General features: G+C 52.4%; 5 protein-coding genes across 5 annotated transcripts; 2 read left to right on the top strand and 3 right to left on the bottom strand.

Annotated features, from left to right (window-relative positions):
* Positions 1-156: 156 nt before the first annotated feature.
* Positions 157-2,946, bottom strand: NCS57_00450400 (Glyco-transf-28 domain-containing protein; the record flags this gene model as incomplete). Its single annotated transcript, XM_053054463.1, has 3 exons — positions 157-347; positions 407-2,016; positions 2,084-2,946. 3 exons carry the CDS (start codon positions 2,944-2,946, stop codon positions 157-159), a joined length of 2,664 nt encoding a protein of 887 aa, XP_052916623.1.
* A 438-nt stretch (positions 2,947-3,384) lies between these two features.
* NCS57_00450500 (Epimerase domain-containing protein) lies at positions 3,385-4,419 on the bottom strand (the record flags this gene model as incomplete). The annotated part of the gene is made up of 1 exon (XM_053054464.1): positions 3,385-4,419. The coding sequence occupies one exon, from the start codon at positions 4,417-4,419 to the stop codon at positions 3,385-3,387; it is 1,035 nt and encodes a 344-aa protein (XP_052916624.1).
* A 1,979-nt stretch (positions 4,420-6,398) lies between these two features.
* Positions 6,399-6,980, top strand: NCS57_00450600 (uncharacterized protein; the record flags this gene model as incomplete). The annotated part of the gene is made up of 3 exons (XM_053054465.1): positions 6,399-6,564; positions 6,624-6,812; positions 6,877-6,980. The coding sequence occupies 3 exons, from the start codon at positions 6,399-6,401 to the stop codon at positions 6,978-6,980; spliced, it is 459 nt and encodes a 152-aa protein (XP_052916625.1).
* Positions 6,981-7,698: 718 nt separating this feature from the next.
* Positions 7,699-8,955, bottom strand: NCS57_00450700 (uncharacterized protein; the record flags this gene model as incomplete). Its single annotated transcript, XM_053054466.1, has 1 exon — positions 7,699-8,955. The coding sequence occupies one exon, from the start codon at positions 8,953-8,955 to the stop codon at positions 7,699-7,701; it is 1,257 nt and encodes a 418-aa protein (XP_052916626.1).
* Positions 8,956-11,289: 2,334 nt separating this feature from the next.
* Positions 11,290-12,825, top strand: NCS57_00450800 (uncharacterized protein; the record flags this gene model as incomplete). Its single annotated transcript, XM_053054467.1, has 1 exon — positions 11,290-12,825. The coding sequence occupies exon 1, from the start codon at positions 11,695-11,697 to the stop codon at positions 12,823-12,825; it is 1,131 nt and encodes a 376-aa protein (XP_052916627.1). The 5' UTR covers positions 11,290-11,694.
* Between the last annotated feature and the right edge of the window lie 1,879 nt (positions 12,826-14,704).

A 14,704-nucleotide genomic window follows, 5' to 3' on the forward strand; every position in this document is an offset into this window, starting at 1 on the left:
TTATTGGAGAACGAATTCTCACAGGTGGCAGAAGAGAATCAAGTGTTGTGTTTCCAACTGTAAATAGATCGTCCCCAGATAACATTATCACTCTGATATATGAATTCCAATCTTCGCTCCCTTTCTAAACGCCATGTGCTTCTTGATATAATCCAATCAGTGAGCCAATCCCAAAGCCTTCCATCGTCGTACAACTTCGGTCTTTTGTTCGGGGGTAGCCTTTCTCCAATCATTAATGCCTTGTCTCAACCGAATCAACAAGATCTCTGCCTTGAGCTTCGTCAAATGATGCTTATGGAGTTCTTTCTCAAGGCCCTTCAGTGTGTAACCTGGGAGTCCAAAAAACGCTAATTCAGAGTTAGTTTTTCAGTTCCAATTGTAAGTAGAGAATGGTGGAGGTACTCACCTGAGCCCAGGTTACTGAAGAATCCGAGTCCACCACGGACTATTCCCCTGCCCAAACCTTTGATACCCTTCTGTTTTGAATCCTCATAGGGCTTTTGTACGAGCCCACTAAAGGCATCCCAGGTCCCCAAGGAGAACTCCTTGCCAGCTGTCTTGATCCCGCTGCCCAAGCCTGTGATTTCGTCACGCCGGCGTACGTCCACACCGGCCCACCCGTATGACGGGACGTTGTGGAACCCATTGGCGACGTTGTAGAAGAATGCCACGGGAGCCTTGGCGGTAGCCTTGGCGAGGTCGCAAGCATACCTCCCCGTGACACGTGTAAGGTAGTAGGCACGCCCGTATCGCCCTTGTTCGTGAGACTTCCAGGCTTTCTTGTGTTTCTCATGGATAGAAGCTGCTGGTCTGACAATGGCGGCAGATGGGTAGGCAGTGCAAAGTGATTTTGTAGCCATCTTCTGTGCAACGACCCTCATGTCGGTTGGCGTCATAGCATCTGGTCCAACAACGTCCCCTAGGATGCCAATGTGGGTTTCCATGTCTTCTGGGAGTGGAAGATTTCTGCCTCCTACAGAACTGCGCCGCCTTGGCCTTACCGGAGTTGGTGCCTTCAAACGCTTTGAGTAGTCGGAAGTGGCAGTACCAACAGCTGAGACAAAGCCTGAAGCGGCAGCTATGGCACCAATGACGGGATGCTCAGCACCCTCATCGACGTACCAGTGTTTATGGCGAAGAGGTTTGATATCGTCCGGCATAATCAGTCCCTTATCGACTAGGCAAGAGACTGCGAAACCGCTCAGATGGGCTCCTGAGTGCCGATGGAGCCAGGTGGCCAATCGTTCGGGGCATATATCGCAGCGCATGTTATCCACCTCCAGGCGGTCTTGAATGTCCATGGCTGCGTACCCTGCTCCGTCTTCTTCCTCGATATTCAACGCCATCTCCATGGCTACCTCTTGGACCTCTGGCTTGAGTGCAAAGGTGATGCTCTCTGCCAGGATCTCAGCTGTCAAGTCCTTGAAGGGTACAGACGTCGGCCCGGCTCCGGCCCGTGCCATCATCTGACCCCAAAACGGCTGGTCGCCGAAGAATGGTACTATCACAGTCGGTCGACCGGCCGCGATGCCGGCAGCTGTGGTACCAGCACCACCATGATGGACGACAGCAGAAACGCGTTTGAAAAGCCAATCGTGAGGACAGTTCCCGATGAGGTACACGTTTTCAGGGACATCCCCGGCACCAACACCTCCCCAGCCCTTGGATACGATGGCCCGAACGCCAGCAATCTTGATGGCTTGGAATATCATCCGTGTGAGCGCTTGCGGATCATCAACGACAATAGATCCAAATCCGATATAGATTGGGGCAGGTCCACCGTTCAGAAAATCGATCAAGTCCTGTGGAGGCGTGTATGAATTAGCCAAAGGCAAGAAAGAAAACCCAGTGATGTTGAGGTGAGATTCCCAGTCTGTTGGTTTCGGTATCAAAGACTCTGACCAAAGATAGCTGTAAGGGACTCGGAGCCTGGGCAGAAGTTGAAATCCCCACATCGGACTGACGGGATCAAGATGTAATGTTTGAGCGCGGAACTTGTTGATCAAGTCTCCCAAGCTGTAGGTTCACGTTAGTACATGGGCTCCAGTATACGGGGCTGCTGAAACATAGAAACTGAACCTACCCTTGCCAAGTCAAAAGCTCCATCATCATGAAAGAGAGGTAATTCGCTGTGCTCTTATCGGCCTCGCCATAGCTCATAGCAGCCAAGGGATGAGGAAACGCCTTGGTTGGTGACCACGGCATTGTGAAGACCATATGTAGCGGAATGCCCAGCTTCTCGGCACAATGGATATGTGCCATCGACGGTGGGTTTGCTATTATAGCATCAGCGATGAAGAGATCATCGGCGTTTTTCACGTCTGCAGCTGTCACCCGCTCTCCCATTCCATCGCCCGCCTCGATGCAACTTCGCCAAGCTCCATTGATGATCTCCGACATTTCTCTCCTCCTCTTTCCCACATCACCGCCTCTGAGACTTTCTCGGCTTGGCAGGAGTCCGGGATTCTTGACCATGTAGGCCATGAGAGCCTCAGGGTCGCCACCGATGCTGAAAAACTCAACTCCTTGAGCCTCGACAAAGTCCTTGAAGACGGGATGGGTGCAGATGCGCACACGATGGCCGTATGGCGGTTTCATGAGCAGTTGAGCGATAGGAATAAATGGTTGAACATCGCCTCGTGAGCCGACGATGTGGATGGCGATATTGAGACGCGGTCCTGTTGCAGGCTTCTCCACGTCTGCAAGGACCTCGAAGCTCTTCGTCCTCCTCGGCTTGGGCGGTTCCAGGTGTTCCAGGCTCGGAAGCTCGCCAGCAAAGGAGCCTCGGAAGCGATCGCACCATATCGCCAGCGCTTCCGGGTTGTCGTGGAACTGCACCTTGACGCGTCCATCGGCAATGACGTCGCTGGACGGGCCATGATGGATGTGGGAGTCGTCAAGCGCGATGTGGCCGGGGCCACGCGACACGACGCGATTGAGGGCCATTTTGAGGCGCCCGCGATCGCAGAGATTGGTATCAACAGAGGAGCTGACGCAAACTCTGGTCTCGGGAGCAGCGGTGGTTCTTGAAGATTGCTGTTTTCAAGATCGGCATCATTGCTAGTGCTAGCGCAAAGTTTTATGGGCGCGAACGTGGCCCGAGGCAGGCTTGCATAATCTCACTGTGCAGCGCTGCGCGCGCTGCATTCATCGAGGCCCGACACCAACATGAAGTCATAGCGGGGCACTAGATTCGGTTCTGCTTAGCCCAAACTCAATAGACATTCGCAATTTGCCTCCTCGGGTTGTGCTCATGTGGTTTTCGGTTTCTCTCGTCCAATGATTTAAATGTTAAAGCTGTAAATACCAGGAAATCGGAACTCGTTAGGTTTGCAGTCTATCTCGTTGACTTCAATAGGGTTCAGCAGACACCTCTTCAGCCCTCTAGTTGCCCTGAATCCTCTTCTGAATCTCTGCAACATTCCTATGGCCACGCTCCTTCAGTGTCTCATATGCCAATCTATGCACGTGGATGCTCTCCGAAAACAATGTCCGACGATCATTCCAACCGCAAAGAGACCGAAGTTTTTGGCTCCCAACCCACTGACTGAAACTGAAGGCAAGGTGCAACAGCGGAGGAAATGATGGCTCAGCTTCGCTGGCCGGCACGAACTCAACGCCATTCTTGAAGCCATATTCCTTAGCGAAAGACGTCGCGACCTCCTTCAGAGTTTCATATCGATATCCAGAGATATTGAAAGCCCGGCCAGCCACGGCAGATCGGTCGCTGTGTTCTGCAAGAGCAAGATATGCCTCGGCACAGTCATCGACATGTGTTGCGTGCATAATACTGTTAGGGTCGCCAGGGATCCTCAGTGTCTCAGCGCCCTCTCTCTTCTGATCAGCCACAAAGTCGAATATGGCACCATAGTAACTACTCGAATATCCAAAGACGCTAGTTGGCCGAATGACTGCCGCGTCAAAGAGACTGACATCGTCAAATATTCTGAGACAGTTTGTCGTACGCTCCTTTAGGATTTCCGGCGCGTTCAAAGGCGAGTTCTCGTCATGAGGGGCAAGGCCAGGTGAACCATGGAGACCCGTGGTGCCATAATCCTTGCAACCAGACGACCATAGTACTAATGGACGAGTCCCATTCTGGTTACTTTCTTTGGCGAGTGCTCTAACACAAGTGACCACTTCTTCGAAGTGTGCTGCGTAGCCGGTGATCTTTTCGGTGCAGCTGACGATGACATCGAAGGTATTGACTTGTTCGAAAAGAATTTGCAGAAACGTAAGGTCGCTGAATGACCCAATCACCGGGATAGCTTCCGAAAGAATTAACTCCTCGGCAACCTCAGGTCTTCGTATAAGGCCAAATGTCTGCCACCCAGCGCGAACAAATGCACGGCAAACTGCAGAGCCGATGTATCCGTTTGCTCCGGTAACGATAACATTTCGACGACGCCTCTCGCTCATTTGTTCTTTGTGTTGTTAATGGCTTGAACTTGATCTGATAGGACTCTACAACCTGGATACGTGGCGGTCTATATAGAGGCTAAATTACAAGGGTCACGATCCCCATCTTGGTCCTTGTCGAATGATGGTTTCGGCAACGATAAGAATTTGTCAGCATGGAACAACTCAACGAGCTCATTTGGTAGGATATTGCATCACGGATATTAGTAATGTGCCTCTTTTAACGTTAAAGGCTATGCTGCGGTAGGATAATAGTAGAAGCTCCAGGAGACAATTGGGCGGTCCTGACAGTACGAATAGCAAACCTAAGATAACAAGAGACAGGATCAGGAGAGGAATCAAAATATAAACAAGAGGGAGTGACCCGAAGCTAAAGCAGCATGTATGTCATTGGCTTGGGTATATCACTGAACTGCAGTAGAGAATTCCGTCAGGATAAGCTCCAGGTGGCTAGCAAAAAGGACGAAGCCCTGGCAAAAGAAACATACAACAGCGGGGATTCGCTGGTCGTCACCGACCCAACTACTAATCCGCCCCTCACCGGCTTATCTATGGGAGAGCGGACGGGATCCCGAGTTCTCCGGTGGGTATGGTCGTATGTAGAAGGACTGTCCTGTAATTTGCACTATATTGGGAGTTGTCTACTTCACTTCCTTGCGCCAACCTCCATCTTGTGCCTGTCACTCACTCTTCCGAATCCGGCCGCTTTTCTAATGTCTCAAAGCCCTGAAGATGTTCACAGAGTTACTATTTCGAGAGTCTATAAGGGCAGTTTCAGGCCGGTAAAAAGGCGCGAGCAATTGTTCCAGAATCTCTTCATCAACTGAGACTTGAGCTCCGTCCATCCAGGTCCTAGAACCAAGTTAGACTATTTGAGAGCATGAAATTAGTAGTTCCTGGTTCACTTGCATTCGTTGGTACAGCATGCCAGAAGCAATCACTGCGATATTCGAGCTTCCATTAACTGTTTCCTCAGAGGCTCCTCCAAATTGCACAAACACAGCGAGGGTACTATGCCCCAACACGCCATGGGTCTCATGGAGGCTGCATGTACAATCTTTGAAAGTAGCAGTCAGTTGATACACAACCAAGAATTACTCTTGTTCAATATCAACACCATATAGTCATTTGTTTCCTCAATATCATCTGCGCCCCCCGTCCAGTACCGGCGGTTTGGTTCTATTTGGAGGTCACAACGCTTTTCCTCGCAGGATAGCAAGGCAGATTGCTCAAAATATTTACCCTTCGGCCAATCGAAATTGTTGAGACATGCGAAAGATGCATATCCGTACGTTACACCACATTGCAATATCTATGGGTCAGGTTGACAGGCTCATAGCGTGGACATTGATGTCGCTCTAGTCAACCAAGATAGATATTCTACAAGACAAGACAAACGCATTCCCCTCTTACAAGAAGCTCTATTGATGATCCCATCGATACGATCGACGGTTCTCATGACCAAAACTCCTTCAAACGAGATTCGTCGAATCTACATCGAGATTCCAACGACTGCGCCGATGATGCGCGCCTGACAATCAGCCAGTCAGCCAAGGAGCCGACATCCGAGCAATGGGCTGAAATCTCCGATGTCATTGCAGATCCCGCCTTTCAGCCTTTCTTTTTTTAGGTGCCCATCATCGCGTCGCACGTGGTCAACCTCACCACTCAACGAGTCCCAAGCTGACAACCCCTCATTACTTGCACATACCTTTAGGTGAAAATACGAGGATCGTCGGCCCTCCTTTCACTCTTTGTAATACCAGAGCCTCGTATAATAGTGCAAGTTTGAGGAGGAATTACATCTGATCGCCACTGCAGATAGTCATCATGTGGCCTCGCGGGTCATCATCGCCGCCGTTGAGGAATGGAGGAGGCGTCGCAGAGAACATATAAGACCGGCCAAGAAGCAGCCCATCCATCAGAGCAGTACAAACACGACGATCATCAAGACACACATGCAATAAAGACCATTCATGATGAAGCTGACCCTTTCGATCCTTCCCATCGCCATCTTCGCTGGCGTCCACGCCATGCCCAACCCCGTCGAACGAGATGACGTTCAGACCGTCCATCTCACGTTCCACGGCGGCCCAGCATCCTACGAGATGACGTTCCCTGCCGACGGCAAGACTAGACAAACCAGTCCGTTCTTTCATATCTTCTCGGTTGTCAAGTGTACTGACCCCCATGGTTCTTTGCAGATAGCGACATCAATGTCAACATCATCGACGCTCCAGATTACAACGCCTTCTCGCAGTGCACTTTCACCACCAATGGGGAAAAGACCCTCGTCCAGAGCATCGACAGTGACGGATCGCAGCACATCATCGTCGGCCCTCCCCAGGTCATCACCGCGGTGAGCTGCCAGGGCTTTTGTGTGCCTACATACGGTAAGCAGAGCCTCATCTACCAGTTAATGTGCGTGCCATCGGATCTAACATGGGTTGTGAACAGGCGAGTGCTACGACAGCAACGGGCAGCCCGTGGGACCTTGCTGCAACGGGTTCTGCGCTGCCAATCGCTGTCGACCTTGGTCCACGGCCACTTCCTCGTCCTAGAGTGAGGGGATATATCAAGTATGTGCAGACGCACATGATGAAGGGGGGGTGGAGCGTTAGGAGTGTCGCAGAGCCAACTGGGTCACTCTCCTTAAGACTTGAGACATTGGTTGCGGAGTGGTGAGTACGCGGGTTGCACGAACATAGGCACTGCTGCAGGAAACATCGAGATTGATATAAATACAAGTACATAGGACATGAAGACACAAAGCATCGCAGAGAATGTAGAGGGCAAATACACGAGACTTGCGCTCCCATTGCACAGAAGGAACAAAGTCTTTTAACACACATCAATGCTTCCAACCCATCATCAGGATTAATAAATAGCAAGAGAAGACTGTTGGAGTATAGCTTTAGCTAACATGCGTTCATGAATGGTAAATGATGTTGAATAGCCAAGTTGGTGTCAATTATCCGCACATCACACTAAGGAACTTCATCCTTCCACGAGACGAAAAGGCACTTGGACCCAGTAAGGACAATGTCTCATCAATCGTTTCAATTCATCCAATGCCCAATAAAAGCCTATACAAGTACATGTTTTTAAGAAATCGTCAAGTCATATCTTTTGTAAGATCCCGGAACTCCTTCAAGGCAGTAAATGACAGTATACACTCCTCCAAAACTCAACCATGAAATGAGGTGCCGATCGCAGCGTAGTTACAGGGTTGTAATATAAATACACAAGCGATGTATTGGTGTTACGATAAGAAATGATCTATCGATCGTGGCGATGGCGAGAGTCGTGACGATGGCGAGACTTGTGATGAGCTGGGGTCTTCATGGCCTGGTTCTGTGCAAGATCAACACCTTGCCGCATGAGGCTCTGTCTCGTGCTGTTGGGGTGCTTCTGGCCCATGAAACCATCCACCAGTGCAGCGCCCAACGCGGCGGTAGCGACCTTGGCGCCCTTAGGTCCAAGCCAGGGGCTGGGGTCGTTGCGAGACTTCATCGCAGCCTGGGCTCCAGCAGTGAGGGCAGTGCGAGCGCCAGCCTGGACCAGAGGGTTCTGCCACCAAGCAGAGCGAGGCTGGGTGCTTGCAGGCATTGAATTACGGCGACCCGATGGGCCACTCCGAGTCTTCTGTGTGGTGGGAGGTCGGCCGCGAGATGAGGGTCGAGGGTGGCCTCGTCCCTTGTGATCTCTTGTCTGGGAGTGTGGGCGCCGATGACTTGCAGCCGCAGCGCCAGCAGCTCCTGCAGCTCCTGCTCCGGCCGCATAGTAACCAGCATGATCGTCTTCATCATCAGAGTCCGGGCGTCGCAAAGAGCGGCCCCGTGGTCGTGACTTGGGTCGAGGCGAGGGTGGCCTAGCGGGCCGGGAATGGCGAGGTGAGTCTGGGTCGGGAGCCCATGTTCGAGGGCGTCGTTTCCGAGATTCGCCTGGCGGGCCCCGAGCATATGGGTCGGGTTCGTAGGGATCTGGCACGGGAGCGGCGCGCTCATCTCGGAATTCTCTATCGGGTCGTGGCTCTCGTTTCATGCGGATAGGGATCTCCCGCTCCCGCCCAGGGCGAGGCTCTCGGGGTGGGCGATATTCTCGAGGCGGTGGCTGTTCATAGCGGGGCTCCCGGTCACGGCGGGCTGATCGGGCTTTGCGGCGAGGTGAATCCGGAGGAGGTCCGAAAGGCGGAGGGCTAAGATCCCGTGCCCGGCGATCAGGTCCCGCACTTCGTCCGCGACGCTCCGGCTCATATTTTTGAGAGCGGGAACGGGGCTCGCGATGCCGGGAAGTCATCATAGGCTCATCGGGATAGTATTGACTGGGGCTGGGTCGCCGACGACGTCTCTCCGACTTGTGGCGGCGGGGCGGTGATCGGGGTGGTGACGGGGGACCTGCCGGGTAGCGGCTTCGAGGAGGCGGCGGTTCCAAGTCATCGTAGGGATCGTAGGAGTTTACAGGCTCAGGGGGTGCAAAGTCATCATCGTAACGTGATGGACGGGCTTGATGCCTTTGTGGGCGATAGTAGGCCATAGATGGAGCGGCCGTGAGGATTAACTTTGGCCGGTTGATGAATGCTCAGGGATGATATGGTCGAAATGGGAAAAAGGAAGTTGAAGGCTTTTGTTGAAAGAGAAGAAAGGTTGGTCTCAGGTAGGATTCAAAGCCCAAGAAAAGACTAGCACAACTAGCTTACTTGAAGTGTAGATCAAACTGCGGGGAGGAGGCGAGAAGAGGATGTTGGGAGCAACCCTTCTTTATGTCAAGACAAACAAGACAGGGGGCCCTTTACACAAACGGCATAACGCGACAAGCGCCCGGCGGTAAAGGAGGGTGCTGTAGCAGGCTGGGCACGCTGGGCAAGGTCTGAGACCAAGAGATCATCAGAGCTCAAACTCTGGTCAGGACCGGCTCAATCGCCAACCGGTTGTGACTTGACCGTGAGCACGAGGTGGGAACCATGGCGCGCGGAGGGTCCCGTCCCCCGGAGACCAGGTGGCGGGACTGTGCGCGCAGTAGGGATGCATTAATTGTGCGCGGATCATTAATAGTGGACAATTCTAAGCCGCGAAACCAGGAAACCAAGACGAGATATGGCGTAGAGGTGCAGCGCTGGAACTGAGAACCAGCCATCCAGCCTTCAGCATCGCAGGATTTCGTGGGGGACGACCGATGCAGGGTCCTTGTGGCTGACGTCATGCGGGTCAAGTTTTGCATGGTTGGTCGACTGACGTCAACACCCCAACCAAGAGCTGTGCAACCCCGGAAAAACGCGGTGAGGTTTCCAGAGGAGCAACGGGTTTTCATCAATCAGCAAGAGTCCATGTCCGGCATCTCTCCAAGAGGCTCTTCCATGGGCCCACAGAGGCGATCCCTCCACGCTGAGATCGACCGGACGCCCTTCGGCGATGGCCCCGTTGCGCGACCCTCAGACGAATGTGAGGAGGAAACGTGTGCTTCGCTCGTAAGCCACGAGGGGTTGTACGTTATGGGCAACTGACTCTGGAAGCATCATGACGATGGTGGGGAGGGTCTTGCAACGGTTACCGAGTCTGTGAGACGATAGCCAGCAGCCGGAGCAAAGGGGGGATGGCCGGCTTACTGGCAGAGTCGACATCATCCAAAACTCTGCTGGCGTTGAAGTGACGGTTGTATCAGATGACGTTGGCGCGAGGGAGCCAACGGTCACAGACGCGCGTGAGCGCCCCTTTGTCTCTGGCTTGTTCCGTTAGCAGAGTCTAGACTCCAGAAGCAGTTCTCTCCCAGACAGCCGTGACAACACTCGTAGGCCACAAGGGCATCGCAATAACTGAAACAGCGCAAGCTGCAGATTTCGAACGTTCTATGTGACTTCCAGACAGGACAAACACTGTCGCAGCACCTGGGGGATCAGCCTCTGATGGACCAGGGTTGCATGTCCTGGTTCGGAGTTTTAGTCACGGGTCGTCCTGCAACGTCAATCCTGCTACCCTGATCACCTACCTACCTACTTTAACTCAAACTTCCAAGGCAAAAGCAGGGCTGTCCCCGTATCAGTAGGAAATGGATTTGGCGCTAACAAAGAAAGGGAACAAAGAGAACAGCGGTGACAAGACGAATTATTGCGCACCTACTTGGTTGGCGTCCGCATTTCTCAGAAGTTTACGATCCCGACACTAAACACGTCTGGGAAAGGCCCTCTCATTTGACAGCCGGCAGCATTTCGCGCGGTTAGTGCCACAAATAGACTCTTGAGATTCTATCTATTCTCGCATTTGCGGCCATCGTTGCTCATCAGAAGCCCTGAAAACATGGAGTGTTTTGTAGGGGCATCGTGGGGAGCATGGAAAATCATGGCGCAGTACAACACACGATTCTATCCATTCCATGGCGGTCAATTATTCATGGCCACCCCCAGCCTGAAATAATTACTCCATGCCCGAACCCCGATCTTCAAAGGTGATGTTCATCGCGTCAAGCTAACTAACTGCTTCCCCTCCTGGCGCTCGCTTTGTTGCAAGCAGGCCGCTTTGTCGGCTAGGCCGGGTGCTGGAAGAAGCCCTTTCTCCTTCACCTACCAGCACCTTCTATATCATGAAGGACAAGGCCCCCAAAGCCTTTGAGTATGCGTGCCCACGTCGCTGCCTATGACGAAGAGAAATATATTAACCGACTAGATACAACCGTTCCGCCAACCTCAAAGGGATGCGATACTCTTACATACAATGAAAAGGCAACCCGAAATCACATCCAAGACTCGTCCTCCACCTGCGAAGAGACCATACTTGATGCAGACGGACACACAAGCCGGTAAGCACCCTGTCATGTATAAAAGGCTTAGATTGAAGTTCTGATGCGTGAGGCATAGGACCCCCAAGGCGTAGTGCGAGACTTCAAGCACGACAAATCTCTATTGATCGGACCTCATTACTTGAGCCTTGCCACAAACAACATATCACAGCTGGCGCTAAGAGTGCGCCGAAGTGGGCTGCTCTGTCGCAGGCGAGTATACAACAGTTTGACGTTGACCAGCAGGAGCCATCGCGGGCTGTCAAGGTGGGTTAATCGTTCGCTCCACACAAGTCAATCAACCTCTAATAGTTCGTTTAGAATACACGACAGTCAAGGCCTCTCAAACGCTCATACAGCTCACTCTCTGAGCCCAAGGTCGAGTGTGAGGACCAATTCTACCCGGCCACCTTGCTGTGGAAACCGCACAACAGCAACAGCGAAAGAGAACACCAACCAAAACGGACACGGTTGACGCGTGAAGCCTTGGCTCTTTTCAACAAGATGGGAGAGAGGAAGGGTAAAAAGGCATCGGCGCCTGCTCCCTTGGAAGCCACAGTTGCGTCGTCTACAACCAAGACTACTTCCACAACGATGTCTGGGTTTGCCGTGCAGGCCAGGAAAAACGGTATTCTCAAGCAACATGAGTCCAAGCCTCCGGTAAATCTGGGTGATATACGAGAGCGACATACCCAGTCTCGCGAAACGGCATCACCTACTGAATCCATGTACGAGGACTATGTCAGGACAGTTGGGAAAATCCCTAACGAAGCGACCATGATCTTTAAGGCCGGGACGAAGCTACTGAAGAGTTACCCGAACGAAGACTACGACCAAGCCATCAACCGGGCGTTCACAGGCTTTCCGAAAGACGCTGGCTTCAACAAGGGTCTGTCTGCACCGCAGCCTGACTTTGTCGAGGGGCTTGAAGTGGAAGAGTTTCGCTCGTTACCGATCGAGGATCACATCGATGGAGCCATTCTTTACAAAGATGATCCCTATTCCGTGACATTGCCGCATTTGGCTGGGGAGTTCAAGGGGCCTGGAAAGGATATGGAAAAGGCAAGGCTGCAGAGCGCCTATGATGGAGCGGCTCTCGTTTATGGGAGGAATCAGGCCCTTAATTCTATTGGGGAACCCTCCATTGCTGGTCATGCCAAGATCACGACGTTTACCACGGACGGTGCCAATCTGAACTTGTTCGCTCACTATGCCACTTCATCAGAGGACGGCACGGCTAAGTACAACCAGTATCCCATCAGCTCGACGAACCTGACCATCTCTCACGAAAATTTCAGGGAGGGCTATAGGAAGCTCAGGAATGCCCAGGACTACGCAAGGGAAGAGTCCTATAAGCTCAGGGACCAGCTCAAGGAGCATTGGAAGGCCAAAAGATCCCAGTTTGCCCCTCTTCCCTCCATCGAAGACGAAGATGACTACCAAGTCATCGACCGGGAGCCCATTTATCAGCCTGCACCAACCATGCCACCCAGACTCAAGCACGACAAGGCGTCGGTGTTGCAGTCCCCGCATTCCATCGAGGCCTCATCACCGTCCGTGGCGGATATTGCAAGTAGCCGCAGCTACAAACGTCGAGGCTTCCATCGCGATCGTCGAGGTCAAGCAAGGGAATAGACTCCTAGTAGTTGTTCTCACCGACCGCCACTTTCACACCGATGGAGACAGACAAGTCACCTAGAGGATGTGATCCGAAAGGTCCGGAAGGGGGTCACTTCACTATGGTCCATCCTCCGCATATAAGCCCTTGCTTCGCATCATCGCACCAGATTCAGGCCACATCGACACCAACGGCCCGGATGGGGGTCTACATGCCGATAGATCTCAGACTGATACCCCAGCCCAAGGTCATCATCCACCGCACGAGGTCGATTGGAAACTTGGACTGTATCTGCTCGAGGATATGTGTATCCAAATGTTGGATGGAGGCGGCTGTGTTGTCCTGTTACCGCGAATTGAGATAGCACTAAGGGAAGGGAAGGTAGAGGGCGTGCGAGGCTGTGAGCTGAAAACGCCGCCATGACGAGACGAGAGACAAATCAGACTAGTGAATTGATGTGTTTTTGCGACAGTGCGAGGCCAAGTACATGGATGTCTCCATCTCAATGTAAAAGTTGGGAATCGAACCAGAAGAAGCCGTCCAGAACTTGGCCCAATTCAAGCGTCCAATGTTCTTGTAAGTGAATGTATCATTAATAACTGCCGAGATATAGTCTGCGGAAGGCATTTGAGACCGGGTCAGACTGACTGAATGGCAGACTAATGTTGACAGGGATAATCGTTCGGAAGGATGAGACGTCTGGTAATCTAGCCATGAATGCCTATGACTTGAAGATCGAGCTGTAAATCGGGAGTAAAGCAGGGACGGGAGCAAACCTGCCGGCGGTCGACCGCGACTGGCGGCTGAACGTGGTGGCTCAATATGCCAAGAAGAGGCAGTTCTTACTGTGAAACCCCAAGTTGGCGCGGCGGGGTCATAAGTAAAAGCAGTGCTACGTACGAAGACGCCGAGAGCTGTTGCGTTAAGGGGATGCAGACTGTGCGGCCTTTGTAAGATGAACTATTTACAGGGGGTCAAGATTTCCCCGCCATCCATCCACAGGTGAGGTTGCAGTTGCAGAGAACACACAGGTTGCAGGCATAATAAGTTGTGGTTACGATGCCATCAACCTGCAGTCGTGATAGTTTCACGATGCAGGGTGGAAGCGAGCATGGGCACCTTGAAGGATCAGAAACACAAATACAGCCACGGAGAAAAACCCCTCGTGCGCGTTCATTGGAGTGACAGCAAATAACAAGCGCAAGCAGCAATCCTCGCCACTTCTGCCATGAGGATATCCGCAGGTAGAAGCATGCGGTGGCAGTCACTGGACTTGTCCGAAACTTTGCTTCTTGTCGGCCGAAAGGCTGTCATCTCCGTGGCCGATCCATCTTTGTTGGCCCTTGGCAAGACCAATATAGATCGTGTATATTTGTAATTCCTTCACTAAAACCTTTTAGCATCCAAAATTGGGTGATAAAGATCTAGCTCGGAAGACGGCTTTTTCTGGGCCCCGTTATCGTCTCCGCGCTTATCGCCTTGAACCTTCCTAATGCGGCAACACCGACAGGGTCTTATCGCGAAACACGTACTGGCCAAAGCCGTGACCTTTCCTTGACACACGCACCGTGCGTGAGGGTAGGGTTTCAGCATCGCACGCGACACAATCAAACGCCAAATGCCAGCTCAGCTAAGCTCAGCTCAGCTCATCGCTCGATATATCGAACGCCTGCAGTCTCTGATATCAGGACTCAGCCTTGCGGAGGGCAGAGATACCCGCCGACGGCTCATTATTCATCATGTTTGCCTTCTCGTCCGACCGGCCGGCGGGTATCTGCCCACCACCATGGATATCCTGGGGACGGATTGAGTAGCGCCTATCGCTATTAGCTTCTAGAAGGGGCCCCTCATTCTTCTGAAGGACGATTTTACCCGCTTCTCCGACTAGAGTTGCTC

The sequence above is a fragment of the Fusarium keratoplasticum genome, chromosome 3 (assembly GCF_025433545.1).
Source record: "Fusarium keratoplasticum isolate Fu6.1 chromosome 3, whole genome shotgun sequence".
Lineage (NCBI taxonomy): Eukaryota > Fungi > Ascomycota > Sordariomycetes > Hypocreales > Nectriaceae > Fusarium > Fusarium keratoplasticum.